Raw genomic sequence first — 17,732 nt, forward strand, 5'->3', positions numbered from 1 at the left:
AAATGGCAGGGACGTGAGACCAAAGCAGCCATGTTTCTGTACCGTATTTGGCTCATAGCACAAGGACCTTGGGCTTCACTCTTTTTCTTGTAAGGAGTAGTAAATTGCAAAATACTACTACTACTTCAAAGCTCCAGGACAAAAAGACAGGTATATTTTAAAAAGTTTCTATTCCTTCCAAGTCGTTTGCTTGTTTTATCATTGTCTCTTGCACAACTCTTCTGGATGGTTATGATTTGATGCTTACCCAACCGGTACTCTTTCCAATGCTTCTTTTCGAAATTATTTAAAATGCTTAACTAAATTGCGTGCTCTCTCTCTCTCTCCCCCCCCCTTGTGCATGCGAGAAGAACATTGTGCAACATGTGAATGCAAATCTCCTCACCATTTGACATATCTATCCTGAAAGCAAAAATTGCTTGATAAAGGTTATTTGGGACTCATCTTTCTTGCATGCATTTGGACTTATCTCCTAATTGGTTCAGAGAGGGAGGGCAAAGGTTCAAAGTTTTGGAGGGGTGAGAGCAACAAAATGCTTAATCCCATCATTTGCTAAACCCTGAGTCATGGGCGAAAGCTTTTGATACTAGTGGCATTAGGTTGGATCATTTGACATATGGTTCCACTTTTTCTATATGGCAAGAGGAAGAAAAACCCATTTTTGATTGTACTCTATTGGCATATATGGTATTCGGGTCGTTATAATTATGAGGATACATGCATGTGCCTAGATTATCTTTTGCATTTGCATGGTTGTCTTGTAGTATGGTTTGGGTCATCATTTTGCAGAGCTGGCTAAAAGTAACAAAGGATTATTTCGAGGTTGACCACTCTTTCACCTCTTATTTTCCACAATCCACGTGATGGGTTCATAAATAAGCAGTCAAGCAACCTCTCCATAGGCAAGGTAGAGCAGGGCAAGCAAGAGGTGCCGGCATAGCTTTCTCAATCTTTTGATTAGGTTGGGAATGATCCACCGCCTTTCCCTGGCACTTCTGGCTATAGTGCATGGCAGAATAATTTGATTGGATTGATGCTAACAGATTTGCTAGCGATTTTGCCGAGGAGGCACTTTCACTCAATAAGACTAATGGTGGATTGGCTGATGTCCCACCAATCTGATAGATCTTGCAAAACAGGACAATGGCGGCTGGTTCCTTGGGTTTGAATATCTGCTTATAGCGAGAAAGCAAACACAGAGCAGAATCGGATATGTCGAGGAGAAAGCATGGGGTTCTAGAGAAAAGAATTTAGATTCCTGATAGTACTCATGGATGAGATTAGGTTGCTCATTCTGACGGGTCCAGCATTATTTCAGGTTTTGGTCTCATTCTGACATGGTTTTTTCTTTCATATTGAACCCTTTGTTTCGTTTTCCCTTTGCCATATATTAATCAACAAAAACATTGGAGAAGTCCAAACTCAAGTCCTTGATGCAGCAGATACTTGGTTCTTTAGAGCTTGAAAATCCGCACATGGTTAATTTCATATTCCAAAACCCACAAAAGTATAAATGTCAAAATTCTTAAAGACGAGAGAAAAAAGACCTTCACAAGCAAAACAGACTTTAGGTTTGGCCCGCTGTGTCTAGACACTTGAGCTTCTATTCAGGCAGTAATTTAATCAATAACTCTAAGCTTGAGCACCGAGTTCAAGGAGCAGAGTGTGGTTAACTGCATTGGAAACTGGCCCAACAAATTGAATAGGTCCTGCAACCAGAATTTCAATCAAGGAGAATACAAGTTAAAGATAAACCAATACTTCATTCAAAGGCAGTGAAAGCTCTATATAAAATTCATAACCAACCGGGACTAATGTAGCAATTCTTAAGAGCCCACTCCTCCCGCATGGAAGAAAATTTCTTGAATGGTGCACCTGAATAATGGTCATAACAAGTAACTTGCAGCTTAGTTTCGAGTTCGTCCAGCAAAGAAGCCAGAATCTAGAATAGCATATACAATATACAACTTTGGCAGATCTAACAATGTGCCAAAACAAATCTTACCTTCCAGTTCTACCATTGCCTTCTTGATCACAGGCTTTAATTTACCTGCAACACAGATACAATGTTTAACAAAGTGCTTGAATTATTGAGCAGGAACGTAGCAAAAAAGAATCGCGCTGCTTATGAGGAGGTCAAGTTAATTTCTGAACACAAATTTCTTGCATAATTTAAAGCAGAGAATGGCTTGCAATGGCTGACCACCATAACCAGTGATGTTTTTCTTTTTAAATTACATTTTACTCGTTAAAAACAGCTATTCAGTTTCATTAAGTAAATGGTATGGAAAATTTAACCCAAGATAGAAGCTCAAGTGCATTCTATGAGTCTTCTTCACCAGCATATAGTGACAAAGGAAATGAGAATGAAAGTTCTGAAGGACACAGTTGTTTGGGGTAATGAGGTGAATAGTTACTATACCATGCCTCCTCTCCACATCCATTAATGATGTCAAAGCAGTCCCTCCCACAGTCCATTCTTCAACTGGGGCACCCAAATTTCCTACCTGTTGACATTATGAAATGTAAAAACAAAATAAGTAGCTCATTAGGTTTAAAAGCACAACGGAATATCAACGTCAACCCAGAAGGAGGGCTGCAAAAGGACAAGGGTTGGGTGGTGGCAAAAAGGCAGAGAAAAAGAAGAAAACAGACCGATGATATCAACCCTGTTTTTCCACTGTGGAGGAGAGCTCCAGCACCGTAGCCCAATGCATAGCAGTAGGATGCATCGAAGTTAGTTGGCAAACCACATCTTCCTTCATATCTGCAAATTATAAATCGGAAAAGCAAAGATGTTGTCAGGATCAATCAAGTTATTGATCCCATAATCAATACACTTACGGGTCAGGCTAGTCAAGTACCCGAAAAAGTGCGACTGTCCTTTAAACTGGCCTTTATAAGAGCCTTCCTGCTTCCTCTTCTCCAATTCAGTTTCGACCATTTGAATGAGCATTTTCTCCGTTTCTATTTTTGCAACCTAATGGTAAAAAAGGCAGAAAAATAAACTTTGATAGCAAACAAATACTTCAGACAAACAAAGTTCAGTAGAGGCACATCATTAGTCCATCACAAAGTAAATACCTGAACATTTCCATGCGGGTCTCTTTCAAGCATCAATTGTTCTTGGATTGCTTGAGGTAAGAACTCAAAAAGCTTCAAAGATTGATCAGTAAGTTTCTTTTTCCATAGCCCATTTTCATCAACAATATCATGAGCCAGAATTTCATTTAGTTCAGCAATGAGCTGCTGGACCTGGAAACACATAAAAGCAAATACATCAGTCAAGAAATTGTACACATATGCAGATGTCTGCAAATATCAGAGCATTAGATTTCCTAAGTATAAAACCATTATGAGAAGGACATTCGATTTGACAAAATAGACCTGCAGATGACCAACAGTACCTCAGGAATGAAGTCAATGAGACCTTCAGGAATGAGAATAACCCCATAGTTGTAACCAAGTTCAGCACGTTTGCAAACAACATCAACTATGTAGTCTGTGACATTTTTCAGCGTCTGCTTCTTGGCAGCAACCTGCAACAAGATATACTCTGATCAACTTCAAATTTGTGTGGAAAGCTTTACAAAGTATCCTAGAAACTGTGGGCAACATTATTATCTTCAACCAATCAGTAAGAAACCTAAAAAATTCCAACCAATTCTCCACAGAGAATATAAATGCTAATAAACACAGAAAATGTCCCAAATCTATAGAAATGTGAAACTTCTTTAAACTTATTAGCAACAAGCAACAGAAGTTGTCAGAGAGCTAAGCATAGTAGAATAAAGTACCTCTTCTCCAATAATGGTAATGTTAGGGTGAGTCTGCAAAGCACACTCCAAAGTAATGTGTGAAGCTGCACGCCCCATGAGCCGTACAACTGTAGAGACAGAAGAATTGAACGGTGTTACCAACATAAATAATAGCACACTAGCTAGGGACAGAGAAATCAGTTCTATCCCTAACCACAGTTTGAATGGTATGCAGGTGTTTTACTGGTGTAAACAAGCAGACAAATTAGAAAAAGAGTCAATTTTCTGTGCATCACACAAGTATGAACCTTTTTCAAGAAATTTGAAAGCTGCAACCACTTACAATGATAATATTTTCCAGTTGATCGTGCATCAATCATGACGTTTCCAATCATTTCAGCATATATCTATATGACAGTAACCAAACATCAGTACACATCTAACCACAGTGGCATATACAACGATAGGGCATCTAAGAGCTACTTGCATAAATGATCAAATAAATAAACTAAAACATATATTAGAATTGTAAAATGTGAATGCAAATATAGCATTACCCTGCAAGCAGTGTCAAATCCAAAACTGGTTGGAACCTCTTTGCATTTCAAATCACCATCGATGGTTTTTGGGCATCCAATCACTTGAGTTTTCAAATTTTTAGCCCTGATTGACAAATTGAAGAAACAATGTCACACCAGGGAAGCACAGAAGGTATACTTTCCATCCGCAGCTATATATCTCAACACAAAAAATTCTCTAATTATACCTGAAATTTTCAGCAAGGAGGCAAGCATTTGTGTTTGAGTCATCCCCACCAATAACAAGAAGCCCATCCAAATCAAGCTTCACCGCTGTTTCTTCAGCTTGCTTAAACTGAAAATCATACCCACTTGACTCAGCCACTATTAGTTCATAAAAACTCAATCACTTCCACGAATCATGCAAAGAATCTTACCTGCTCAGGAGTTTCAATCTTGTCTCTCCCACTACAGATCATATCAAAGCCACCCTGGTTAAAATAAATAAAGAAATGCAATCAGTTGGGATCTCTGTTCTAAGGGTCAGCACATATGGGTATATGCACAGATATAAAGCTAAAACTAATGTGCATAAGATGAACCTAGACTATTATTTAGGTGGCATGCCACATTGCCATGCCTTGTTCTTTTACACTGTTTAAACTGTTCCATTTCTCCAGAAAGAGCAACGTTAAGCTGAGGCTACTTTATCGTATACTCATACCTATATCTTTTACATGTTAATAATGTAGAAATTTCACACTAATTAACAATCAAAATGCCCAAAAGCTAATAGTTACTAACACATACACCTAAACAATCAGCCAAATAAAAGCTCGCAAAGAATACCTGATTTCTGTAGGGGTAAATATAATCTGCAGTCAATTCTACGTATTTGCATTTCATGATCCCAGCAGGACCTCCCCTAAATCCATACAAAATGCTACCTTTCGCGCAATCCTGCAAGTAATCTACCGTCGCCAAAAGAACAAAAAGTTTTACTTCCATTCTCATATTTCATATCATAATTCTAGAAACACATGCAATGCTATTGAAACTATGCAATCGAGAAAAGAACTAACCGAAGATTCCGGAAATCACATTGTGACCTCCAGGTGCCTGTCCTCCAGACAAAACGACGCCGATCTTCAGTTTCTGATAAGATCCGATAGAGTCAGCTCCGTTTGGCACCAACATTGCAGATGGTTGCCCGAACAGATTTGGAAACAATTTCGCAATCTCATCTGCCAGAAAAAACAAATCCTCACATTCAAAAACTCAAACTTTTTTTTTTGAGCAAAACTCCAGTTCAGTGAACTGAGCTAAAGACTGCTGCTTTACTTGCATGAAGATTTAGATAAATAAGAAATGGATCGAAAACAAAAACTAACAAGAAGAGAAGCGTAAGAGACGAGAGAGACGAACCAGGGTTGCCAGCGGCGGAGCTAGGCGGACCGTCTACGATTTTGAAGGGATTTCTGAGAACAGAAGGGAGAGGAAGAGCGTGGTCGATACGACTCGTTTGCACCTCACTGTAAACAGCTGCTAAACGTCCGGCAACCGGAGCGGTTTTCACGGTGGCGACATCGCCGTTATTAGTGACCAAAGACGGAGACATCTCTTTTACCTTGTGTGTTTGGTTTGGTTTGGTGGTTTAAACCCAACTCACTACTCTGTTTCAGTTAAGCCTCGCGAGCGTGAATCTATCAGATTTGTCCAGAGCTCGTACGCACGGTCGTTCTTAAGTCAAACTCAAGGGTAATAATGTCTTTTTAGGGACTGTTTACATTCCGGGCTTGGGAGACTCCGCCATGGAATAAGGTACTGATCCCTCGAAACGGCTGGGTATTTCGGGAATTTTAACGAACTAAACGACAATTAAGAACGCAGTTTCGTGGTCCAGTTGGCTGAAGATGAGGCCGGGTAAACATGATGATGGGGGGCTCCTGTCCTTACCTAACCTTCATCTTGGTAGGTGGGATCATCAGATTCAGATATATTAAACTTTTTGTAACGCTAAAAACAGAATATTCTAATATTCCATATCTTAAGGCCCTGTTTGGTACATGATGATCTCTTTCATCAGGCGATTTATTCATCCTGCTTAGATCATAATCGAGAATGATTGGATCACTTGTTTTATCTAATGATCCAAGTTTCATCTAAACCAATAAAAAAAATTATCACGAAAACATTTTAGAACAAATTTACTTTTGATGGTGCGTATCAGAACACATAAGTATCTACTTTTTATTATTTTTATTATAAGCCAACTTAAATGATCTTAGTCTTTGCATAAACATGTCAATAACCAAATGTTACCTAATAGTATTATTTATTTATTTTTTGAAAGAATATTATTTATTTATATAATAATTATAGGTATAATCATAGAGTAACATATTGCTTTCATCAATTGAAGCATCAAGTTTGTTTAAGTAGTTCAAGATACCCTTCTAGGCTCTTAGCTTTAAGAAATGAAAAGAAAAAGCAACTCAGATTCTCCTCAAGAATAATCGTTGTAGAACAGAATGTTTGATCATGAGCCATGAATGTAGAATCATTGCTGGAACTGGGATGCCATGGGCTCGGTAGCTCCAGGGAGGAAAACCCAAAAAAGTGGACTTCTTGTCCAATTCTTTTGAGTTGGTCCCAACATATCGGGGCTTATCTAAGTGTGGTTGAGCTTGTGACCTGGGTCAAGGTCTGATCTGACCCAAGCCCACTAGGTCTCGAATGGCTCGGGTTTGGTCTTTCTGTAGAGTTGAACTTTGATTGGAAATGGTTCTGATAATCTTTCCTACTGATTTTAATGGTGGGTGCTTTCTAAAATTAATATACAGGAACTGGGGTTCGTCCTAATTCATTACGAGTGTCACCAATGAAGAGTGCATCTTTGTGTAGAAGAACGCTAAACAATGGATCACCACCATCGCCGCCACCACCACCATCATCATCATCATATTTTTATGAGCAGATATGATTTGCAAAGCAATCTCGGGTGCATGCGAGGTCGAGAGTTATAAAGAAAAACATTGCTAGAATGCTTTGGGTGTTCTTCAGATGGATGGCAATGGCATGCATGAGCAAAACTAGCTAGGTTTTGCCCCACCAAATCATAAAGACAATCAACTATGTCGGAATAACAAGGAAATAATGTCTGCCCCTAAGACCCAGAGCCTGATCCTGACAGCATACAGAAAAATTAAATGACACCTAAATAACGTGCTGTTGATGACAAACTGGAACCAGAATGACCCCAAGTGCTCAAATCTGGAAAGTTTAAAAGAACTCACCAAGTCCTACAGATAGGCAGCGTCCTCTTAACTTGAAGGCCAAAACGTGCTACTGCACTTTTTCTGTCCTTTACCCTGTTGCCCTTTCCTCTTTTCTGTACCGTGAACTCTGCAAAAGCCACGATTTTGATGAACATCCCAAGTCATTAAAATTCTTCTCTCTTTTCCTGTTCCCTGGTTCTCTCGAAAGTAACCAAAAATGTCAGGGGAACACCCTGTCTTTTGATTACGCCTAGGCTGAGGGCTTGGGCTTTACCTTTTTCAGATGATCATCATAGCAACATGTGCCATTGTGGCGTGGTTAATACCCAAATTTCTTCCATTAATTTCCTAGTAATTAAGGTCGGTAATTCATGATACACACAAATGATTATCACATGCTAAACTCAGAGTGTTTTTATAGTAAGTCTTACCCCTTTCATAGTTTTTCTTCTTTTTACCTTCTTTTCTTCCTCCAGGTCGAAAACATAAAGAAGAATCCATAAAAGAGATTCCGTCCAGCTAAGCAAATCTTTATCGGATATTATCCATAATTCAATTAGGCAACCGGTAGGCAGTAGAAGAATGCATGCATTAGACTCTGCAATTACGAGAAATTCAATTTAGTTCATCTAATCATTTGCAACCCAAAAGAAGAGTTGGAATAAAGTTAGCTAAGAACAAGTGGAAAAGAAAAGAATATGCTTTGTTATCAAAGCAACCGTCTTTTGTATATCATCAAAACCTGGACCCGTCTCATGGGGCAGTTCTTTCGTTTCCTATCACAGTATCTGATCAGGTTCATGGTAGTTGATCAGAAACTTTCTGCTAGCAGACTGTTTGCATCGTTTAGAATATGCTTCAAGTTGATGATTAACACTTCTCTCAGGGCCGCAGCAGCAGCCATTGGCTATCTAAAGTCCTTGAAGTTCAGTTAGTACTCACTAAAGCTGATTCCCTCAGGGCATGTGAAGCCAACCAAACCCTTTTTTTTTTTGGCCATTTCTGACTTTAATTCTTATGATGGTAGCCTAAACTTTTGAAATAAAGGACCAATTTAAAGGTTTCATGGAGCCTGTCCTTTCCATTTTAACCGAAACTTTGATGACTAGGCCACCTAACACTACTTCTATAAAGGATAGTTCTATTAAAGATATATACATCATGATCACAAGCTCATTTAACAATGGAAATGTTCCCCAATTGCCTTCCAATCTAACCCTTCCAACCACCCCTAGTCTTTTACGTATTCATTGTCTCAAACTCAAGACACAATCATGCTTAACGTGACCCACTTGCCATTGTTCATAAATGATTATTTTGGCACAGATTTTCCTTCAAAGATCCATGCCTCATGCTTGAAGATGAAAGCCTCTAAAGAACACAAGAAGCAGAAGCTTCAACAGAGGGGATGCAGGGCCCTGTGTTGTAGTTGCAGGCTGAGTGTGTCTTCTTCAGAGGAAGCAGAAAGCTCCAATTCTGATCGGTTTGCATCCATATCAAGCCTAGCGCACGCCATGGTCCAAGAGAGGTTAGACCAAATGATCAGAGAAAGGCAGGAGACGAGGCACATAGAGCGGAGGCGGCAAAGAAGTGAAGGGACTAAATTCGTTGTTATGGTAGCCATGGAAAAGTGCTCTTACGATCCAAGAGAAGATTTCAGAGAGTCTATGGTTGAGATGATTATGGCGAACCGGATTCAAGAGCCCAAGGACCTTCGCAGCCTCTTGAATTACTACGTTTCAATGAATTCTGAGGAGTATCATGGGATTATACTAGAAGTTTTCCATCAGGTTTGCACTAGTTTGTTTTTATGTTGTAAATGCCATTGAAAACCAATGTGATATCTTTTCAGAATAACTGGTCTACTCTTGAACAATTATGAGCAATGTCTACTGCATGGGAGGACTGTTCATCTGGGATTTTTCTGTGACTCTGGGCTAAATAACTAAATTAGTATATTAAATATGAAAGCCTGCCCTGTAGAAGCAATGAAAAGGTTATAATAAAGGACGAACATTGATCCTTTAGAAAGCAAGTACAGGAATTGTTTTGTTATCTATCCAGTGATTGCAAAAGTTTCAAAATTCACTGTTTCTGATAGGTACAAGGAGGATAAGAATCCAATCTCATCAATTTCAAATTAGGAAAAAAGACACTCAAAATCTGATTTGTTAAACAATAATCTGAAACAAAACTTAAAACTCTCTCAACCTTGAAAGAAAAACTATGAATATGGGTTTGAATCATCGGGGAAGGATCGCATGATGAAGTAACAGTCATGTTCTGTCCTTGTTTCTTCATCAGATGGGATCAAAGCCATTGAAAAAGGAAAAAAAAAACGTATGCCCTTTTTGGTTGTGTAAACAAGAGACATCCCAGATTGGATAAATGATGGATCGAGCAGGCACGGGTTCCAGTTCGTCCCATTGCTTCCCTGGCATGACGGGTAGGCTCGCTAATAGAAATTTATCCTTTTCTGATTTACCAAATCTGATTGCAGCCTGCAATCAGGTTATGCCGTTGTGTACATGTGTTGCTAGTTAGATATAGAAAATGATGCTAGTTGATGATTATAAAGAAAGAACATTGGTTTTGACTGCTTGTTTCTGAATGATAAATCAAGCCAGATAAGTACATTGATTCCTCATGTGCTACGCACCAGACAAACTTGCAGAGAAATTAACAAAGTTTTGATGGTTTACACACAAAATACAAGGGTAACAAGCAGCAAAAAATAATCTTAATCAATCTTAATTAATTAGGCCTAAACCGGTCTAAATCCCAGTTCCCAGGTAGAATCGCCTGTATGAAGTCAACAATGCTTCTGATAGCAGCGACGGTGTACTCATAATAAAGAGGGAACTGAAACATCGCAAACACACAGATAGGAAGGAATGCAGCAGCATACGTGAGAGTTGCAGTCCACTTTTTCTCTAAATGAATAAGGAGCAAAATTGTAGCTGTGAACGAGAGCATGGTCGCCGTCACGGAGAAGAAGAGAAAGATGAAGCCAAGCATTAGCTTTCGAGGGAGAGTCCGAAGAAAATCATCGATCTCAAGGGAAGATGTGAGGACGGAAAGAAAGACCACCACTGAGGTCAAGGAGCTTGCCAGGCCTGCAACGTCCATGACAGTGAAGAAAGAATAGAGAGGTCTTTCGAGGAGAAGGGGTTTGCCGTTTGCTGCATATAGGATCATAAAAAATCATTAATGCATATATATATATATTTAACAATGTTTCTTTCAAGGAAATTGTAGCAAATAAATTCACCAACAAGAGGCCTTACTAAGGTAACCTCCTGGTGCGGTGTATGCTGCTGCGAAGACAACAGTAGCAACAAGGACTGCAACAGTCGAGCAAGACTGAGAGGTGTTCTTCACCCATTCTTGTGCAGCTTTATGTTGGTCTTCGTGCTTCTTGTTGAACGACTCCTTTGCAGTGAGATTCTCCTTGTTGCGGTGCATGGTATAATATAGGGGAATTCTATGTTGCACATCCTGCATATATATACAAAAACAACAATGAAATTCTTCTTCCAAGGAAAGAAATAAATTCGGATTATCAAGCAATTCAAGTTCAAATCTTCCTTAAGAATCAAACAAGGCTAAGTTAGAAATGGCTGACCTTGAACCATTTCAACTCCTCTTGCAGTTTGAGAGCGACAGTGGTGCTGGTTCCTCCAGTATAATATTCCATCACAGCAGTATAATGCAATATGGTGCAGCCATAATTGTCAATCCCCAAAACCAACCTGTGGCTCGCCTCTTTCCTCTGATTCACAAGATCAAAGATGTGGCTATGACGGTGCAGGATGGCAAGATGCAATATGTTCTGTCCATTTTGGTTAACGTGCTCCACTGCTTGCGGGTACACCTCAAGTATCTCCTTAACAATCTCCTGGATCCCTGTCCTAGCTGCTGTAAGCAGCGGGGTATCAGGTAATCGACTTCTCCTCTTTGCTGAAGGAGCTGCCTCCATGTCTTCTTCCTCTCTGTCTAAGCAAATCAAGTTGTCCTCCTCTGCTTCATGGGGCACCAACCACGAAGCATCCCTCCTCACCAGCATCCCCATCAATTTAACCGCTGATGTATTCATTTTCTTTTTGGTCCATAGCTTCTCAATGGTTTTCCATCCTATTGATATATATATATATAAACGTCATGCAAAACTTGGATTAGTTTTATTAATCCTGAAAAAGAAAACTACAAAAACCAACATGAATAATACGGAGTAAAAGGAGAGAAGGTATATCAATCGCACCCTTAGCGAGACATCTCCATAAACGGCGGTACATTCTCATCCTGAAACTTGTATCACTGATTTTGCTTGGCTGGCCGCGGCCGCGTTCCAAATCTTGGGTCCGAATTGATGAAATTAATGGATTAAATTTATCATCATCATCATCATCGTCATCGCCTAAACTGTCCGGGAGGCCTGCGGTAAATCAAGTGCAATCTAAATCAGTAGTTTTCAACAACCAAGAAAACGATTTGAAATGAATCTTTGAGTTTAAATCAAATGGAAGAACAGCGGTTCACGTTGGTGTGACATATATAAATAATTAGAAGACATACGATCATAGAGGAATTCTGCGAATATGTTCTTGCGAGAAGTACTCCTGAAAGCAGTTGGCATGCTGGCGAGCAGGTGAAGACATGTGTTCCCATCCTTCTCCATCTTGTAACTTGCTAGGTTTGGATCTTTGTTCAGTAACCATATAGCTGAATCTGCATTGAAAGCCAGAGATAAAACTGATGAATTTTGCTGAGTAATTAAGCAGCAACATAGCAAATATATGTTAAAAGCAAAGATTTAACTGTGATTTTGTTAGCATTTTGATTTAAGTTTCCACCACATGCATGCATTTTCTCAAGTTTTGTATCATCATATCCTAATGTGTAAGACATTGAATGAATTGAAATATATACCAAAGTTTTGGTAGATGACAGCAATATGAAGAATGGAGATTCCATCGTTTCTTTTGAAGTGATCATGAAGAGTTCCAACTTCTTCAATTTCTTTTGCCAGATACATAACCATCTTTGCGCTTCCAAACGCTGCAGCCCTATACAGAGGGGTTTCGCCTAAATTGTTTCGATCTGCTAATATCTCTTCCCGTTCGCGGATATCTTTCTCATGGACAGTGCTCGACCCGTGAGGCAACAGCAGTGTTGTGACCAAGAAATCTGCTGCTTTCACTTTCCCAGAGACGGCCACCTCATGCAGGATTGTGTTCCCATGAATGTTCTTCAACTTCAACACATCACGTTTCCTGGAGGGCGGCACCATTTCAAGCAGAACCCGAAGCAGTTCCTCGCTCCCTCTGTAAGCTGCAATGTGGAACACGGTATCTTTACCTGCCGTGATTGGCATGAACAGTGTATCATCAGGTCTGCAGCTGTAGAAGTTCTTCAGGGATGGGGCGTCATCTTGCAAGGCACTTTCATAGGGCACTCGTGTATGTTCAAAAACAGTAGCCATCTCTGTCTGGGTATCTATTTCTTTCTCCATATCTCTCTGTTCACTCTTGATGGGCTGCTTGGCTAGCTAGCAAGGTAGTCTTATGGTAGTCTGAAGCCTGGTTTTATAGATTGCTCTTTGCTTGAAGGAGAGCATATGGAAATGGTATCTTCACTTTTCTTAATTAGCCAGGCTGAACATAGAAAAGAAAAAGTTGCAGCATTCGTAAGAATGTAGTAAAGTGCAGAAGCACAAACAGACTTCCTCCTTGCAGATGCCGGAAACTAGAAACCACAAGCCAATCTTTATGCTTTCCTTTGTAAGCATTCACAACGATTGCCTCGCCCTTTTCAGCTATGTAACTGTGATATGTCCCTTTATCGATTGCAAATGTATGTAGAGGTTACTGCATTTCATATGGGAAGTATTTCTATTCATATAATAATTAGGTTTCAATTTAAAATTTTTACTCAATTTCTTATCTAATCGGTACTTAGGACGAACTTAGTGATATAATTGTCATATACATACATGATATAATGTAGGTTCTAATAACTTTGGTTATTTTATATTGTTGTCATGTATTTTCAAATTACATAACTCGAACTTGTTACGTAAATAATTTACTTATAATATTAAAATATTAGAAAAAATTTTTAAAATCCTTTATATTTATTTTTAGGAGGGAGGATGGAAATAAAATAATCTTGAAAGGTTGTGGTCACAATTCATGTACATTATTTAGAAAAGTTAAACAAAACTTGAGTAATTGTTTTTATATTATTTTTTTCAAATTTTTTATTAAAAAAAATATTTTTTATATTTAATTCAACGATGGGTGCATGATTTCTTCTTAAAAAGTAACTTACACTTGTTACGTCAATATTGAAAGTACTAAAAAAAATTCAAGACCATTTATGTTTATTGAAGAACATCAGAGAATTCATACACCAATATTCAACGAAGCAAGAAGGGGAAGCTACACATGTATTGTTTCCAGAACTGAATGAGAAAAATTCTAGTCATTGGAGCTGGTCCATGAACCAGGTAAAATTTTCTTCATAAAGTCCAAAATGCTAGTGACAGCAGCCTGGAAGAACAGGTAGTACAATGGGAATTGGAACAGCGCGAACACACAAATAGGGAGGAGTGCAGCAGCGTAAGTGAGACTCGTGGTCCACTTCTTCTCCAAATGAACGACAAGGAAAATGGTGGCGGTGAACGTGAGAATGGTCGCCGTCACGGAGAAGAAGAGAGAAGTGAAGCCGATGGACATCTTCCGAGGGATAGTACGAGCAAACTGTTGCTGCTCGAGGGAAGATGTGAGGATGGAGAGGAAGACCACCACCGCGGTCAAGGAGCTCGCAAGGCCAGCGATGTCCATGACTGTGAAAAACGAGTAGAGAGGCTTTTCTGTAGTAAGGAGGACGGGCCGACCGCTTTGTGCTGATACCATGGACAAAGGAGTACGTGTCACTTGTTATGCCATGATGTATAGATAAAAATATAAAGAAATAGGAAGTACTTACCATGGAATCCTCCTGGTGCAGTGTAGGCAGCGGCAAAGACAACACCAGCGATGAGAACTGCAACAGTTGAGCTCGATTGACAAGTATTCTTAACCCACTCTTGTGCTTGTTTAAGTTGTTCCTCATGTTGCTTGTCGAACAACTCTTTTGCGGTGTGATTTTCTTTGTTGCGGTGCATGGTATAAGGATGGGGAATTCGTTTTTCCACATTCTGCAGAAAACCAGACAAGTAATTACACGAAGAAACAAAAATGGAAAAACATTCGTAAGAATTGATGATTGACAGAGATTAATCAAACCTTGAACCATGTCAACTCCTCTTGCAGTTGGAGGGCAGGAGTGGGTTTGCTTCCTCCATGATAATATGTGGTAACGGCGGCATGGTGCATTATGGTGTAGCCATCGTTGTCAATGCCCAAAACCAACCTCTTCACCGCCTCTTTCTTCTCCTTTTTCACAAGTTCATAGATATTGAACCGACGGTGCAAGATCGAGACGTGTAAAATGTTCTGCCCATTTTGATTGACGAGCTCCACCGCTTGAGGGTACCTCTCGAGTATCAATCTCACGATCTCCATGATCCCAGTGCTGGCTGCAATCAGCAAGGGAGTATCAGGCGATTTACTCCTCCTCTCTGAGAGTGCAAGGTTCGTGGAGCCTTCTTCTGTTTTAGTTTCTGCCTCCTCTTTTACCTCTCCTTCTAAACAAATTGTGCTGTCCTGCTCTGGCGTATGGGCCAAAGCCACACACAAAGACGCATCCGCCCTCACCAGCTTCTCCACTAGCTTGACTGCTAGAGTATGCGTTTTCTTACTCGTCCAAATATCCCCAAGCGTTACCCATCCTATAACCCACAGATAAACATGCAAAAGAATTCCATTTTAAAGATCATGCATGAGGTAGTATAGTCAAATTAAGACAATTGAGCCTTACCTTTAGCAAGGTACTTGCAAATAGTCTGATTCATCTTAGAATCTGCAAACGCAAAGTAGGATAAACTATGACGAATAATCTAAACTCTTAGATGATAAAAAGCTTGGAGAGATTGCTATGAAAAATCACAAGCTTAATTACGTAATACAATGAGGAATCTGTTACAATCAATTAGTAATAAGCAGAGTGATCCTTCACTACTGACCAGGGCAACGTCTGTTTTGATAGTAAGTTGAAATTTTAGAACTTCATCCAATCTAAAACTATATCATTACCTACATAGCGCTTTAATAGATGGTGGATTTCGCTCAACTTGTCATACTCCAAATCATTGTTCTGACTTGAGGAAAGCAGACCTGCTTCATTATCATCATCTGAATGGCTCGGAAAGCCTGTAAATGAAACATACAAGCTAAATAATTGGTGCAAATCTCCAAAGTACAATAAGAAGATTCAATTCAAAGGATTGGAACCAGAACCAATAATGTTTTCTGATCGTGTTAGAATACTTACAACTGTAGATAAACGCCTTCAATCTGATCATAGGAGTAGTACTCTTAAATGCAGTTGGCATCTTAGCTAGGAGATGGAGAATCGTCTTGCCATTCCTGTCTTTGTAAGTTGCAAGCTGTTGATCCTTGTTCAGTAACCAAATAGCTGTCCCTGCATTGGAAAAATGCCAAGTAGAACTTTGAGTTAAAAACAAAACAATGATCATCATTACGTTGGTAAAATGGTGAAAACAGATAGAGATACCAAAGTGTTGGCCGATGACAGCACTGTGAAGAATGGTGACCCCATCATCTCTTCTGTAATGATCATGCAGATTTCCAATTTCTTCAGCTTGTTGTACCAGGTACTTTACCATTTCAGTGTTACCAAATTCTGCAGCCCTGAACAGTGGGGTTTCACCTAAATTATTTCGAACCCCCAAAATCTGTTTCCTGATCTCCCCAGTTTCTAGTTCATCAGCAACTGTTGGCCCCTTAGATGACGACAACTTTGTAATCAAGGAATCTGCATCTTCAACATTTCCAGTGGAGGCCACCTCATGGAGAATTGTGTTCCCCTGAATGTTCTTCATCTTCAAGAGCTCGAGTCTCCTCGTCTGTGGCACCATCCTAAGCAGAACTCGAAGTGCTTCTTTGCTTCCTTTGCGCTGAGCTGCAATGTGAAATACAGTATCTTTATAAGCCGTGATTGGATCGAACAAGGCATCTGCAGGCTTGTCCTGGTAGAATCTCCTAAGACCACGAGCGTCACCTTGGAGGGCTTTGCCATAAGGTAGTCCTATGTCTTCAACTCTCTCCGTCTCACTCGCAATAGCTATTTCTTTCTCCATTTCTCTCTCTCCTTCCTTGTCAATCTTGAAAACCAGTCTCTGCCTTTGTTTTGTTTATAGACTCGTATTGCTTGAAACAGCACCGAAATGCATCTATTACTTTGCTTAATAAGTTGATAAAGCTAAATCAAGAAAAGAAAAGCTGAACCATTTATGAGAATATAATAAAGTTCAGAAAATGCACTGCAGAGTAAAGACTCCCAAAATTTATTTATATATGCCGGTACCAAGCCAACCAACTCGGGAACAATTCAATTTTAGTCTGAGTAAGGAATTTTCTTTCCCATTCTTTTTTTTTGGCTCCACCTCGCAAAGTTGATTATGCTTTGTTTGATGTTCACTTCTCTGCAAAGCTGGCATAGCAGTGTCAAAGGACTTTCGCTTTTCATTATTCACGTGGAAAACAAAGTTTTTTCTTTTCTGAAACCCAAGAACTATAACCAAGAGAAGAATTTGAGACGGAGAGATTGTGGAATAACAATCAAAACAACTGTAAGGATTTTTGAACTTTTGATGCATCGTTTTGGCCTGGTGGTAATGATTTCTTGGTTCCTTGAACTCTTATCATGCCAGGTTCAGGTCGTCCTGTTTCTGCTTGTTTCCAGGTTTAAGGTGCCTCTGCTTCTGTTTTAAATTGTTCAAGGTGGAAGATTCTTGCTTCCTGGTTTTACTCCAGGTGTTGTGCCCTGTTTTCGCAGATCCTGTACTGTGCCCTTTTTTGAGCATCAAGCTTATAGATTTTGCTGAGCAAGAAAATACAGTTTCACAGTGTTTTCTCTCTTTATCTGATACATTTTAGAGTTTTGAAAAGCAAATCGATTTTTTTTTGCAGACAAGAATAGCAGGGAGTTGTAATTATCTATCAAAACCCACAAATATTTAACCAATGAACACTGGAGCTACTCGGAGTTCC

At 39.5% G+C, this 17,732-nt stretch overlaps 4 protein-coding genes across 4 annotated transcripts; 1 reads left to right on the forward strand and 3 right to left on the reverse strand.

The window, feature by feature from the left end:
* Positions 1,412-6,219, reverse strand: LOC18597231 (pyrophosphate--fructose 6-phosphate 1-phosphotransferase subunit beta). The gene is made up of 16 exons (XM_007026135.2): positions 5,702-6,219; positions 5,359-5,520; positions 5,126-5,247; positions 4,714-4,767; positions 4,525-4,631; positions 4,316-4,421; positions 4,102-4,165; positions 3,798-3,886; positions 3,408-3,539; positions 3,085-3,255; positions 2,865-2,980; positions 2,656-2,767; positions 2,423-2,507; positions 2,006-2,050; positions 1,807-1,875; positions 1,412-1,709 (listed from the first exon to the last, which is right to left on the reverse strand). Exons 1-16 carry the CDS (start codon positions 5,892-5,894, stop codon positions 1,633-1,635), a joined length of 1,704 nt encoding a protein of 567 aa, XP_007026197.2. The 5' UTR covers positions 5,895-6,219; the 3' UTR covers positions 1,412-1,632.
* On the forward strand, positions 8,828-9,430 carry LOC18597232 (probable transcription repressor OFP9). The gene has a single exon (XM_018123015.1). It carries the CDS (start codon positions 8,829-8,831, stop codon positions 9,381-9,383), a length of 555 nt encoding a protein of 184 aa, XP_017978504.1. The 5' UTR covers position 8,828; the 3' UTR covers positions 9,384-9,430.
* LOC18597233 lies at positions 10,125-13,090 on the reverse strand. Its single transcript, XM_018122681.1, has 6 exons — positions 12,484-13,090; positions 12,130-12,282; positions 11,816-11,989; positions 11,180-11,688; positions 10,842-11,052; positions 10,125-10,736 (listed from the first exon to the last, which is right to left on the reverse strand). Exons 1-6 carry the CDS (start codon positions 13,064-13,066, stop codon positions 10,309-10,311), a joined length of 2,058 nt encoding a protein of 685 aa, XP_017978170.1. The 5' UTR covers positions 13,067-13,090; the 3' UTR covers positions 10,125-10,308.
* On the reverse strand, positions 13,908-16,865 carry LOC18597234. The gene is made up of 7 exons (XM_007026139.2): positions 16,234-16,865; positions 15,991-16,140; positions 15,753-15,869; positions 15,478-15,519; positions 14,844-15,388; positions 14,545-14,755; positions 13,908-14,461 (listed from the first exon to the last, which is right to left on the reverse strand). The coding sequence occupies exons 1-7, from the start codon at positions 16,817-16,819 to the stop codon at positions 14,034-14,036; spliced, it is 2,079 nt and encodes a 692-aa protein (XP_007026201.2). The 5' UTR covers positions 16,820-16,865; the 3' UTR covers positions 13,908-14,033.

This window comes from Theobroma cacao, chromosome 6, assembly GCF_000208745.1.
Source record: "Theobroma cacao cultivar B97-61/B2 chromosome 6, Criollo_cocoa_genome_V2, whole genome shotgun sequence".
Lineage (NCBI taxonomy): Eukaryota > Viridiplantae > Streptophyta > Magnoliopsida > Malvales > Malvaceae > Theobroma > Theobroma cacao.

Coding starts and splice junctions, on each gene's coding strand:
- LOC18597231 (XM_007026135.2), bottom strand. CDS start 5,894: ATGTCTCCGTCTTTGGTCACTAATAACGGCGATGTCGCCACCGTGAAA. Junction 5,248..5,358: donor TGTGATTTCCGGAATCTTCG/GTTAGTTCTTTT, acceptor TGGCGACGGTAG/ATTACTTGCAGGATTGCGCG. Junction 3,887..4,101: donor AACTGGAAAATATTATCATT/GTAAGTGGTTGC, acceptor CTGTCTCTACAG/TTGTACGGCTCATGGGGCGT.
- LOC18597232 (XM_018123015.1), top strand. CDS start 8,829: ATGCTTAACGTGACCCACTTGCCATTGTTCATAAATGATTATTTTGGC.
- LOC18597233 (XM_018122681.1), bottom strand. CDS start 13,066: ATGGAGAAAGAAATAGATACCCAGACAGAGATGGCTACTGTTTTTGAA. Junction 12,283..12,483: donor TGTCATCTACCAAAACTTTG/GTATATATTTCA, acceptor CTTTCAATGCAG/ATTCAGCTATATGGTTACTG. Junction 11,990..12,129: donor CGCAGAATTCCTCTATGATC/GTATGTCTTCTA, acceptor GATTTACCGCAG/GCCTCCCGGACAGTTTAGGC.
- LOC18597234 (XM_007026139.2), bottom strand. CDS start 16,819: ATGGAGAAAGAAATAGCTATTGCGAGTGAGACGGAGAGAGTTGAAGAC. Junction 16,141..16,233: donor TGTCATCGGCCAACACTTTG/GTATCTCTATCT, acceptor TTTCCAATGCAG/GGACAGCTATTTGGTTACTG. Junction 15,520..15,752: donor TCTATTAAAGCGCTATGTAG/GTAATGATATAG, acceptor TTGCGTTTGCAG/ATTCTAAGATGAATCAGACT.